At 40.3% G+C, this 13,959-nt stretch overlaps 1 protein-coding gene across 1 annotated transcript; it reads left to right on the forward strand.

Annotated features, from left to right (window-relative positions):
• Window positions 1-78: 78 nt before the first annotated feature.
• Window positions 79-12,563, forward strand: egl (Egl_like_exo domain-containing protein). Its single transcript, XM_017169313.2, has 8 exons — window positions 79-694; window positions 2,637-2,932; window positions 8,732-8,977; window positions 9,046-10,972; window positions 11,032-11,130; window positions 11,198-11,447; window positions 11,510-11,598; window positions 11,666-12,563. Exons 2-8 carry the CDS (start codon window positions 2,767-2,769, stop codon window positions 11,883-11,885), a joined length of 2,997 nt encoding a protein of 998 aa, XP_017024802.1. The 5' UTR covers window positions 79-694; window positions 2,637-2,766; the 3' UTR covers window positions 11,886-12,563.
• Window positions 12,564-13,959: the final 1,396 nt, after the last annotated feature.

Raw genomic sequence — 13,959 nt, forward strand, 5'->3', positions numbered from 1 at the left:
CACTCCTTTCTTTGAGGAATTTCATCATAAGAAACGCAAAATCTGATGGGCACTCTATTGCGCCCCCGCCACCGCCCCCGCTCATCGTCCGCCTTTCAAATTCCCACGTTTGTGTTTGTGTTCGCGTTGTCATCATCGAATCCCTCGAACGAAAAATTAAAACCGTGCCAGTTGTGACCGTTTCGTGCGACGTCAGCCGGAGTTGGCGGAATTCCATTGACATCGGGGCTCGGGTTTCGAGAAGTGCCTTTTCAGAGCCGTGCAACAAGTGGTTTTTACAATTTTTACAAGCCTTCAAAGTGCCTTACAAACCCACACACCTACACGTAACCTACCTGACCAGCGCGCGCGAGCGAGTGTGTGTGTGACAACAACAACACGAATAAGAAATAGCTAACTGCTTTCGTCGCAGTTTTCTGCGAGTGTATTGGGTTAATTGCGCCGAAAAAATGTTAAGCGAGCGAATTAATTGATGTCTAATTGAATTACGCGAGTGAACGAGAGCGGGAAAGCCAGTCACAGATAGAGTCAAAGATCCTCGATCTGATCAGAAGTTGCTGCGGCTGAAATATCCCCAACGCGAGGATCTGTATCGCGTGTGTGTCAGTTTTTTAAATAAATAAAGATTAAATATAGATTACAAGTGCACTTAAGCAAACAGCGAGGGAAAGGAAAACAAGGGATTAACTGCCAGGTAATTATAACTGCTCTTTTTTCGCCATTTCTCTCTCTCCCTCTCTTTCTCTCCCTGTGTGTGTCGCTTTGCATATTTTGAGAGCTTCTTTCTTTCTTTCTTTCTTCTTTCCCTACATTTTTTGCGCGTTTTCTCTGCAGATATTATTATTATTTTCTTCGTTTGCTGGGCTACGTTTTATTGTTTTCATTATTTTCATAGTTTTTATTGCTTTTACCTCTACTCATCACATCTTGCACTTGTCCCTCACGCTGAGTATTGCCATCTCTTTCGGCTAATAAGAGTTTTTTTATCGGTATGTCTGAAGTTTCTTGTTTTGCCACCCATACAAAGACACACGGCGAACATACACGCACACACATGAATGCTACCTGTGAGACACTAACACAAAGAAGTGCTTTGGAATGTGTTGTTGTTTTTGTTATTGTTTTCGTTACTGCTGTTCCCAATACATATTTGTTGTCAACGGTTTTCAGCTTATCAATAGAACAACACACCAACACAGACACCTGCTAAAAAGTTCTTATTGGCTTTCCTTCCCCAACTTTCCTAGTTGGATTCTATAATGAAGTGGCAAGTTCTGTTTAGGTAATTTTAATGGAGAAGCTGTTTTACTTTTTCGGTATTTGCACTCTCTCTTGGGAGCTCTGGCATTTTCCATTTCCGCTGCACATCTAGATTTCCACATATCCACATTTTCTGTGTCAATCACCTGTTCTGCAGCGCTGGCACTTTTTTTTCTGCTTTTCACATGCCAACCAGAAGAAGCGGCAGCAGCAGCAACAAACAAATTAAATATGTTATATATAGCCAACGCTGTATAGCCTCTCTTGGAGGTGCCAACTTTTGATCGCTTCTTTCCCACCGAAATCCGTACATTTTTAAATATCCAACCAAGTCCCATTGTGCTTAGAGTCTTATTGGTACTAATCCCATGCAAATTCCAATTGGCTCGTTCACACACAGTCTAGACTGGCTAAAGCGAAATTTTTGTTGAATAAATAAGATATAAACATAGCTTTTGAAAGTTATTTTTTATTTTGGCTTTATTCTAGTATCAGTTATTTTAATAAATTTAGGACATGTGACATAATCCTTTATCTTATTAACAAGTACAAGTGAAACAACAAAAGAATGTCTAGATTAAATTTAGGAGTTTAAAGTGGGCTATAAAAATAAAAATAATTGGAATAAATTTAACCTTTTCATTCAGCATATTTTTGTTCTTTGTTCCCAAGTTGTAGTCTTTCTTATTTTGTACACTTTAAGCAGTAAATTCCTTTCAAGGCTTACCTTCTCGATAAGGGACTAAAACCCGAACCCTAAGCCAGCCGACGAGACTACCTTGAGCTTATACTTGTGCCTTGGGCGGCAGCACGCGAGCAGCAGGCCGCCTGCTGCCAGTTGTTGTCAAGAGTTCAAGCGGCGCGCAAGGATATGCCGCAAGGATATAGGGATACTTGAGCCGCAGGTCCTGAGACGTAAACTCCAACTCGAACGTGCGCTGAGTCTGTGGCCCGTGTGGTCTAAGCCGCTTCAATTATTCACGAAGCAAGACACAGTTTATGGCCCCCGCTTTTTTATTTGTTCAATGAGTGCAAGGCGAGCGGCAAAAACAATGCAGTCGCATAAAACAAGTGTCGGGCGATAGTCGAGAGAGAGAGAAAGATAGAGAAGCCGGAGAGACATAGAGAAGAGACTGAGAAGAGGCCGAGCAAAGTGCAAATGTATTAAATAAATAAACGAAACGAAACGAAACGAAATGAAACTCAGCTGACTAATATGTGTCTGCGGTTTGCTAGTTGTTGCTTTTCGCCATCGCCTGAGCTCTTAGCTTTTGGCCAGCTTTCTTGGCGCATTGCATAAGTGTTGGCCATTTCACCTCGCTGAAACACAAACACACACTCACAGTCTTCCTCTTGCCCCTTTTTTTTTTTTGCAGATAGCCAACAGAAAACAACAACGCAACGTGAACGTGACGTGACGTATTTGCGTGGATTAATAATTAAGGAGATAGCAGCTAGCAAACAGCAATTGCCGGTGGATATCGCTGGGAGTACCTAGAGGACACCATGGAGTCCATGGAGTATGAGATGGCACGCAACATGACGCTGCTCTTCTTCCTGGAGCGGCTGCTGGACAAGGGCGAGCCCCGCACCGTCCACGATCTCTCCTGCCAGTTTGGCAACAAGGAGTTTACCAAGGAGATGAGACAGATCGCCGGTGGCAGTCAGTCGGGTGAGTCTTAAAAAAATGAGAATTTGATGTCAGAGAATCCATTTCAATATAGAAATATCTACTTAAAATTCAGTTAGGGAAATTTAAGGGGATTAGCAAGTTGAATTAGCTCCTATCCTATCTACCTTATTTAGTCTTGGCCAGTCTTATAAATAAACCAATTTCCAAGGTAATACCTTAAATTGATTACCAATCCATCGATCCCTACATAATTCCCAAAAACTAACTTTAAACTAAAGTTTCAAGACGATTGATTAGTTTTCCCTAAAGTTTGTTTGTTGTACAAATTGTATTGCCTTCAAATTGGAGAAATTCAATTGAACATACTATCCGATTCAATCACCTCTCCTCTCTCTCTCTAATTTAAAATGTCGCCGAGCCTGGGAAATGGGAAACATGTGTGTGCGGTGGAAAGCTACATGGACTGGACTCTTGTTCGGTTATGCGAACAAACATATTTGTGCACCTGCGGGTCGTAGTTGTTTGTCATAGTCGATGATTGTGCCGATGTTGTTGCCTTCGAGTGGCCAAGTGTACATGTCATTGCCGTTTCCATTGCCATTGCCAGAGGGGAGTCTCGTCTCTACTGGATAGCCCAGTTATACGCCTTTTTCCGTCTACTGCTCCCCCAGCAGCTTCCATAGCAGTTGATCTCAATGCCAAAACCACAAAAACATGCCAAGGGTTTATGGCTTTTCATTGCAGACGCCAAACTGCAATCGATAATGCACGTGTTGTTGTCGGTTTCATTGGTTTTTCCTCCTCCCTCTGTTTTTCCCTTGCATATCGTATGGGTATTATTTTACAACTAGAGTATGGAAAAACATTGGGTAAAACTTGAGATTCTCCACCACAATACACGTGTTGCACTTCCATTGACAACTCGGCACATGAACAGCAACTTCATGGTGCGCCATTTATCAAAATGCATGGTTTACTCGACTGAACTAAACTAAAAATAGACGCAACAAACAACTTTCGGTTTTTAAAAATAGGTTCCACTTAACGCTTCGATGTAGTTGTTTTTGTTGTTGAGAAGGTGCATTGCACTTTCCCTTTGCCTCTTCGTAAAGACATTTGTTTGATGTTCTCTCACAGGCGTGGAAATGAAGAAGGGAGATGGAGGGTTAAGTTAACAAACAAAAAGGGCGGGGACAGGAAATGGCAAAACATTTGTTTACAACGCCCAATGTGTCTGGGGGGCTTTATAGCAAATCATTTAACTCCTCGGGATCCATGATGATCTTGAGATTTAAGAGGCTGTTTATGTGGGAATATTAAGGGAAAAGATGTTGCTTTAAAATTAAGAAATTTAAGATGAAATGTAAACGTAGAAATACATAAATTTTTAATCTTTCTAAACCTAAAAAGGCATTAAATAATGTTCTTGAAACTCACTAAATTGGAAAAACCTTCCTTAACCCGTGGTTAGCTCCCTAAAAATAAAGTATTTCATGCCCCAATTTTCCCTAACGTTCTTTCACCTTTCCGCCCCTTGGGATTTGTCACACGCTGCAACCCTCTTATTAATTGCAATTATTCCTTTTGTTTTCCACACTCTGTGACTGCACTAATTGCAACAAGAAAATAAACATTTAACAAAATGTTTATCGCAATTTTGTCGATTTTCACACATGTCCGTGACTGTGACTGTGCCACCAAAACAAATTGTTTATAACTTCAACTGAGCACAACATTTACCCAGCAATCTTTGCACTAAAATAGTTTTAATCTATGACTTAAAGAGCGCGGTTTAGCTTTGAGTTTACTTTTAGCATTTGGCAAAGAACGCAATAGTCAAAGTTTAGTGGGGAAATATGCGGCTGACACGCAAATCACAGTTGGGATTGGGAAAATATTAATGGGGAATGTCAAGGTAAGGGTTTATAAATAGAAAAGCGTCAGATACGCCCGGTTAGATATGGTAAGCCGCTATCGAATAGAGAGGTAGGTGATGATGATAAGGCTTTAGTGGTCAACCCATAACCCCCAATGGCTGGCTGGCTGGCTTGACTCCATTGGTGACCCAAAATCCTATAAACATATTTTATGCTGCTTCAGTTTTTGTCAACGTGTTGTTTGCTCAACTTATAAAGCGTTAAAGCCGCCGGGATGATGGCGTTTTATACCCTGGCGAATGCCACCCACAATAAACCCATCGATGCCGACCATTATTTTGTGGTTTGTTTGCTTAGAAAGGAAAGGGGAATGGGAAGGGTTTCGGTTTGGGGACTTGGTTAAGGCGGAAACTTTGTAATAGAAAAGTGTCGATTACGTGACAAAAATGTTCAATTGAATTTCAATAAAATCGCATGATATTCTAGAGACTCGACCGGCTCCATATCCATTTGTTGCTTCAATAATAAATGGAGGTGAGTGGTGGTGGTTGAATGTGTGTTTGCTTTCCATGCATATTCCCCAGCGATTGATGAGGGTTCTTTGGCCATTTTCTGGGAAATTAACGTCAAGAGTCATTTGCTAGAACGAGGAGAAACTCCACTTAAATGCTGGCCAAAAACCTATTCTATTAGTTTTAAATAGTGTGTGTTTGCCCTCGTTTATGGTTTAACTTAAATTTCGTTGCTAATTTAACTGACAAACAAACACGACAGCCATTTAGACCCCTTTATCGTTTTTGCCATTTTCTGTTGCCAGCGGGCTTCAAATAATTGCAAAAGCAAAATAGAAAAAATAACAAATAAAAACACAACACACATACCAGGCCAGGCCTTTTTCAGCAAAGGTTCGCAACTGTTTATTTTATTTTTCGCTTTGCGTAATCGATTGCCAAAGCAAAAACACTGACTGCTAAACTGGCAAAAACTGTCAAAGCCAACATATAGTCTGCAAATGATTAGCTGATCGATCTGTCACTGGAAAAAGCAACTCATTTCACTTGTGTAGCCCTTCTTTTGCATTTCCGACACGCATTTCCAATTCCCTGACATTGTCGTAAATTTAACGATTTTACTGTCGACTGTAAGGAAAATCCTTTAACGCCTGCCAGCCTGGCAGCCGGTGCTGCTCCTTAACCCTCGAATGCCATGGCATATTTCCCAGGCATTGCGTGTGCTTTGTGCACCCAAGGTTTTTATGCTTTACTTAACTTTTTCCTTTGAGGAGAGTGGGTAGAGGGAGAGAGTCGTCGTCGCATTGATTTTTGACATTAATTGCAAAGGGCGAAACATTTTATTTTAGCTTGTGAGCAAATTTGCCAGCCATTATTTGTATAGCTCAGCGGCATTTGTTGCTAATTGATTGGGAATTTTGTGACAGGATGTGTTTTAGAGGGAGGATTAAGAGGTTGAGAATTGAGGGAGGGCTTAAGGAAGTCAAGGATCTAGGTATATTACCCCTTTTGAGGTTTGAAAATAGCTTAGCTTGAAGTTATTTGCAGTTTAAAGGTAACTAAAAAGAAAGTTTTTCTACAGTTTTTCTCCCAGTTCTTAGTTAATTTCAAGTAAAAGGCTTTAACCCACTTATTCTATAGCTCCTTTAATAATTTTACCCTGCATTCCAGTGACTGACTCACAATTTAATTACTTCAAGTACTTTTTCAAAAGCAAAGTTAAAATTGAGTACTAATATTTTCCTAACCTTGTGCCACTTGTTTCTAATTGATTTGTAAATCGTTTGGAGACGTTAAAAACCCCGTTAAAACAGGGGGTTGAAAACTAATGAGTCCATAATGAAGGCAAGGAATTTCCAGCTTCCTTGACTTAAAGTAGCCATTTCTTACCCTCAGGTTCCAGCCATATGAGAGTCATAAAATCCTCAGTTTACGGCCAGACATAACCCTTTACCCCCGTGTAAGTATTCACTTACATTTCGATTCACAACATCTCGGGGAAATGTTTTCGGTTTCGTTTTCCGTTTTCTTCAATAAGCAAAGAGGCATAAATATACATAAATTTATGGCGAGTGTCCTCGGTGCATTTGAAAATTGCCACCGCAAAGAAAAGTAAAAAAAAAAAAAAAAAAAAATATGTGTCCAAGTGGGTCGAGCCGTAAAATGTGGCATTGCCACCCACAACACCTGTGCTCTCAGGGGGAGGAGTGAGAAGGCGGAAAGCCATGAAGGTGTAGCCAAAAATGTTTGCTTGCCAAGAAATGCGGCTAGGCAAACAGACAAATATTGGCTCGCCAAGTGTTCGTTGAGGCTAACATTACATATTCGGAGCGCCTTCGATAAATATTAATATTGAAATGTTATGAACTTCGATTTGTGGCGTCAGTTTGTGACCCCTTGGCGTACGTAACACAAATTTCAATTTCTATAAGTAAACATAAAATTGAATTACGCTCGAAAGGATTTGGCCCAGGCTTAACCTCTTTTATTTTTCCTTATTTTTCTTCCTGTGGGGATTACTAGCCATTTGTCAGTTTTGTGGCTCATTTGGCAGCTTGGAAAGTGGGATAACCAGAGGCTTACACTCAACGATTGTCAATATATGTATATGTATACCTTGCACAATGCCAGTCCATAAGTCCAATTCGATTAATCAATGTTCGCCATCTCCTTATGCGAAGACGACTTTTCAGCCGAGTTATGTCAAATGCAATTGAATTAATTTATGCCCGGACATTATGAAGCTTGAAATTTGTGTCTACCTCGGTTGACACGCAACGTAAACCCCGGCATTCTCCAATCTCCGAGAGCTGCGTCATGTCATATTACCCAAACAATAGATGGAGTCTCTCTGGGTGGGAGGAGGAGGCGTACCGATACAATGAGACATATGGAGTCGAGTACTCATCACATTCCTACCAAATGCGGATGGTGGATGTGGCTATGGATGAGGTTGTGGCTATGCGGGGGTTGGCTTCCGTCGCCGGGTGTCCCGTTTTGGGCTGACGGCAGCAGTCAGTCAGCAACTATGACCTGATTTATCAAATAAATGGTTCGCTAGTTCGCTTCGTCGCTCTGCAAGGCTTGAGTGCATTCACTTTTCAAAACAACAAAACACTTGGGGAAAATTTTTCTATATTTTCCTGTATTCTAGATTTTAGAAATAGTATGAAATTTTGAGGAAAATACAGGAAACTTATCTTATTTATAATTTTTATTAATTTTATTTATTTGTTTATTATTTGATTTTTATCTGCCTTTTAAAATTGTATAGAAAATCTAAAACACAATATTAAAATATACTTAAAATCTTAAATTTATTATAATTTTTATTTACTAAAATCTTGAACTGATTAAAATCTCTATTCTAAAGACAATACACTTAAATAAATTGTTAAAAAACCTCATTTCCAATTCATATAACCCCTTGATCTCCCAGTGCATTTACAAAGTCAAATCCCTAACAATCCTTCCCTCATTTATGTAATTGTAAGCCAACATTGAAACTGAAAACACAAAAAACCACACACACATGATGATTATTCATTCATATGGAGATACATAGATGTATGCACATGCGGATGAATGTTAGCTCGTCGTCATTTGATGGTTATGCGATTAAACAATGTTGTTGTTAATTATGGGAAGCCAGGCACATGTTGCCCGCTGATAAACAGAAGCCAGGGAAAAGTTTTCACAAGACTTGGAAGCACAACTATGTTTATATGAAGGGAAAACTACCAGGGAATTAATCAACCACAATAAGTACTTAGTCTTGACGCAATTTCCACAAGTTGACACATTAAAAGGGCAAAAATTAATTAGATTTGTGGTGCGTTGCTGCAACAGTTTTACTGCATTAACCACTCACTTACTCACCGAGCAGCACTCTTGCCTCAGCTAATGGCTCATCCTAATTGTAATTGACATCCTTTGCTTTGGGTTGACAGGTCTGAAGAAATTTCTCGCTCAATACCCATCAATATTTCTGGTCGACGGTGATTATGTGCAGGTGAATGCCTATCAGCACACCAATGCGGATGAGGGGGGATGTGGCGGCAAGCGGGATTACATACAAGAGGCTAAAGACTATTTCAAAAACAAGATGCTGCAGTATGGAGCGGCGGCAGAGGTGCCCGTAAGAAGTCTCCTGGGTCACAGGTCGCAGGCATCGCCACAAGTACGACACATATCAGGTGAGGCTTTTGTTTAGATTCATACTTTCAAAAGAAATTGTTGTAAGAACTGTTCTTTTACTTAACAGGTCAGCACATCAAGGAGTTTACCGACTTCCTTATGAAACACACCGACACCTTTAAGGTAATGGACGACTATGTGATGCTGGTGGGCTGCGAAAATATGACGGATCTGCCGGCGCGGGATCGCCTACATCTGCCACAATCCAACATCGATACTCGTGGAACTCAGCAAATGCTTGATTTCTTTGCCCAATGCATTGAGATCAAGGGACCATTGCTGGTGGATCAACTCTTTCATTTGCTGACCACCAATTTCCCGCAGGATCAATGGCTGCGCATGTTCAAGACTCCAGGAGATCTGAGCTCGTTTTTGAAGCTCTTTGCCGACTGCTTTCACATACAGGCCAATCTAGTCACACTGCTGCAAAAGCCCAAGCTCAGTGACACGCACATACAGCAGGCCCAGGCCCAGACCCGGGAGCAGTTCAATGCGCTGAACAACAATAATGATGCCAGCAATCGTAGGCAGGAATCAAGTGGAAACGGAGGAGGAGGAGGTGCTGCTATCAGTGCTGTGCAACAGAGATTGCAATCGCCAGCGCTGCGGAGTAATGGTCACACGAACAACAATAATAATGGAAGTAATAATAACAACAATAGCATAGCTTCCCCCAACTTTAAGCTGAATGCACCCGTTTCGAATGTGATGGGTCAGAGCCAGAGCCCCAGCTTTGGTCAGCCCAAATCGGAGCCCAGTTCAGGCTTTGATAGCTATGTGCCCATGTCGGAGCTGAAGCTGGAGAATTTGTGCGAGAATAACTATCCCAGTGCGAATAGCAGTTATGGGGCCATTAATAACTCCTCGCAACAGACTCAGAATCAGTCGGGGCAGCAGCCACTCCCCCAACAGCCTTCGCCGGTTGGAACTCCCTCAGAGCAGCGCATGAATAGCGTGAATCAAACCCTAAAGCAACGCATCAACACCTTGGTCATAAGAACTCTGGCCGAGAATCTGGAGAAGGACAAGCAAACCCTAGCTAATCAGCAAAGCGGCGGCGGATCCAGTCCCGTGCATTCCATTGCCAATTCAACGACCACGACAACAACCACGACGACGAGTACGAATCAAAATGCCAACTCAAACAACGCCAACAACCACTCACCTAGTCATAGCTACTTTGTTGGCGACACCTGGAAGATCAAGGTCCTGCAGAACACCACGGTGATAGCGAATGTCAAGCAATCGGTGTTTGTGACCGACATTATACTCAAGTATGCGGCCAAAAATGAGAATATAGTCGTCTCCCTAGACTGCGAGGGCATTAATCTGGGTCTCAAGGGAGAAATCACATTGATTGAGATTGGAACTAGCCGTGGCGAGGCCTTCCTGTTCGATGTTCAATCCTGCCCGGCCATGGTCACCGATGGCGGTCTGAAGAGTGTGCTAGAGCACGATCAGGTGATCAAGGTGATACACGATTGCCGCAATGATGCTGCCAATTTGTATCTGCAGTTTGGTATCCTGCTAAGAAATGTGTTTGACACACAGGCTGCACATGCTATACTGCAGTATCAGGAGAGCGGCAAGCAGGTGTACAAGGCCAAGTACATATCGCTCAACTCGTTATGCGAGCAATATAATGCACCCTGCAATCCCATCAAGGATCAGCTGAAACAGATCTACAGAAGAGATCAAAAGTTCTGGGCCAAGCGACCGCTAACCAGAGAAATGATGCTGTATGCAGCGGGAGATGTCCTGGTGCTGATCCATGATCAGTTATTTGGAAATCTGGCCAGGCAAATAAGGCCAGAGAACCGGCAACTCTTCTCGGAGCTGTGCACCGAGCAAATACTCATGCATATCAAGCCCAATGAGGTGAAGATACGCAAGAAGCAGCGCAAGGTCAGCACTGAGGTGTCGGATCTCAAGCAGAAGTTGGCACAGACCAGCAAGAGTATTGTGCTTTCCAATAGGGAGATACGATTGTTGCGGTGGGTTTATGAATAATTTGATAAATGAACTCTTTAATTAATAAATAATTTATTAATAGCTACATGGACCTGACGGAGGATGAAAAGGAGCGCCTCAAGGGCTACTACAAGGTGGCCAAGAAGCTGGAGAAAATGGAGTCGGCCGGCAATCCCAGCAAGTGAGTTGAAAATAACAAAGATTTTAATTAAAAATTTTACTAAATACTCTGTTTTTCTTTTAAACAGAGACCAAAGTGATTCCGAGGATGAGGCTGAGCCCAATGAGAATGACACATTCCCCAGCTTGGACTCGGTTCCTTCAGACAACTCGCTGTCGGGCACTTTTTCGCCTAGATTCAGCTCGGAGCCACCCAGCCTGACTGAGTCCATGCAAATGCTAGAGGAAATACTCCAAAACAAGTCCATGGATCGCATAGCGCGCATAGATAAGCTGGAGGCCATACTGACGACAGCCACCTCGTTGCCATGTGAACAAGTTAGAAAACCTTTTAAGCTACTTAGTATTCAGTTTGGTTTATGATTTCCCTTTTCCCACAGATAATATCTTCAAATTCAATGCAGGAACAGCTGGGTTCAAGCATAGCCACCACCGAAAATCTGCAAATTATAAGGGAAAAGTCCAGGAAGTGAGTTGATTCTAAAAAAAAATTGATATATACATTCATTTTAATCATTTTTCCCCAACTCCCTCAGCATCAAGAACAACTGCAATTGCCAGGGCGAGCGCAGTGTGACGCCTATACTGAGAACGACTGACAAGCGAATGGTTAAGCTAGTAGATGCCGAATCGCAGACGCTGAGCACTGGCGATGTGGTCATCACCAAGATCTTCTTCCAGGACGAACACGAGCGAGCTAAGGAGACGGCTCTGCTGAGCACTAGTTCACCCACGAAGCGAGTGGCTTCCACATAGACATTATCAAGCTTCGAACAATGATGATTCCTAACCCACAAGCAAAGCGCAGACAGACATATATATTATGTATTATTATTATTTGGACTATTTTGAATGGGTCTGATCAACCATGCAATAATTTTCATAACCAATTGAGAAGCAATATATATTTTGTGCCTAGATGTTGAACATTGTATTAACAATAATATATGATTTAATAATATATATAAACAAAAAACCGATAAAGTCTTGAACGAATCCCACTTCTCAGCGCTGAGGAGCTGCGATGAATTCGTTAAGAGCTGCGCCAAAAACAATCATTTCAAATGTTTTTGTTTATTTCCAATTGATTGTAAAAACGAAATTTCAAATTATACATATATAATACGCATTGGACCAAGGTTTTTATATAGAAATCGAAATGAAATAATAATGATAGAGAGGTTTCCTAATTAAAAATATCTTTGTCGCCATATCAGAAGTGAACTTATTGTATTTTAACCATTTAAAACTTTAACCAACTCAAGTTTAAGTTTAATCCAAAAGCAAATTCTTAACTCTTAACGAAAAACCCATTGTGTAGTCAATCTAAGTAACTGAGAATTAATTGTAATAATGAAATGAATACTGAAATGGTACGATTATAATATATATATATTGAATAAAACGTGTATATATATACCTATTCCAATATTATTTACAACAACAGTTTGGTTGTGGTTTCTTTTATTAAACACCAAAACACCAAGAGCTTAAAAACATTGATTATAATTGTTAGTTGAAGGAAGTTATATGTATTATGTGTGTAAAGAGGAGCTTAAGTTCTCCAAAAAGCAGTCAGAATCATGGGTATCGCAGTTAGACTGAACTATCTCATAGAACAAGTCTTGTTTGTTAGTAAATATGATTTTTATTTTGGTTAAGTGTATATATTTCGTTCACCATTTAAAATCTAATTTCATAGTTTATTTGTCAATCATTTTGGATTTTTAAATGGTGCTCTTCTTGGTTGAGTTTTAGATCAACACTTTCCTTTCTTTTCTTTCCTTTTCTTTAAATCTTGATTATGTTAGACATCAAAAAATCGACGGATACAATTATGTTTACTTTAAATTTCCAGCTTCACATTTGGTTTTTATTTTTACAAGCTAAAAATATATTTAAAAATCTTACTTAATTTTAGCAAAATGTACTTTTCCCCTTTTCCTTCTCCTTTGCAATTGCATTGCCTTTTCTCCAATTTAAATTCGTTTTTTCTTTTTGCCATATTTACACAGCCATTTTTTGGAGCTATTGTTAAATGAAATAAATCTCTAAATACACAAGTTTTCACCTTCAAGTTGCACTCAACGTTCCAATGCATGCTTGCCACTAAGTTTTAAATATTTTATTATAGGAAAATGAAATTCCAGTAAAGCAGTATGTATGTCTAGCGCCAAATATATATACGTTGTTCTATGTACTTGGTTATATGCAAAGGAATACATGTGCGTGTATATATATTCGGTAAAATCACATCTTTGAATCGCCACAGCTCGTTAGTTTTTATATACAATTGAATCTAACTCGCTTGATTGGCCTCTGTGAACAATTGTAGGCTGCACGAAGCATTTAAATTGTACTTAGTACCTAGTTTTAATCGAGAAACAAACCGTTTTTCATGACTTTTCTCTCCAGTTTTTCAACTTATTTGACTAACGCTTAAGCTCTATAAAATTAACAACCATGAGCGTGGATTCCAGGGTTCTGGGGAATTTATAAATAGTTAAAAGGGAATTTCAAGCATTTTTTAAAGACTGAAATGCCACTCAAAGGGGGGAGTTCTTATTAAACTATTCTGTATACATTTATGCTTAATTAGTTCGTTTGGATTTCGTGCGAAACCTGCAGCTCTCGACAATGTCGCGACAAAAATGTCAACCATACATAAATGCATAATAGGTACATATTGAAACAATTGATGCCTGTTTTTCTTGTATTAGTTTATCAAAGAGATAGATTTTAGTTGTTTTAAAATGAAGAAAATAAGCTAGGAAAGTCCATTTGTGACAAATTTAAAAGAGATGCCAATCAAGGTTACATTTTCTAAAAT

The sequence above is a fragment of the Drosophila kikkawai genome, chromosome 2R, assembly GCF_030179895.1.
Source record: "Drosophila kikkawai strain 14028-0561.14 chromosome 2R, DkikHiC1v2, whole genome shotgun sequence".
In the NCBI taxonomy this organism is placed as follows: domain Eukaryota; kingdom Metazoa; phylum Arthropoda; class Insecta; order Diptera; family Drosophilidae; genus Drosophila; species Drosophila kikkawai.

Bases quoted from the DNA above. Each gene is read 5' to 3' on its own strand.
- egl (XM_017169313.2), top strand. From the start codon at position 2,767: ATGGAGTCCATGGAGTATGAGATGGCACGCAACATGACGCTGCTCTTC. The intron at 10,973-11,031 runs GTGGGTTTATGA...ATTTATTAATAG, and splicing joins AGGGAGATACGATTGTTGCG to CTACATGGACCTGACGGAGG. The intron at 11,131-11,197 runs GTGAGTTGAAAA...TCTTTTAAACAG, and splicing joins TCGGCCGGCAATCCCAGCAA to AGACCAAAGTGATTCCGAGG.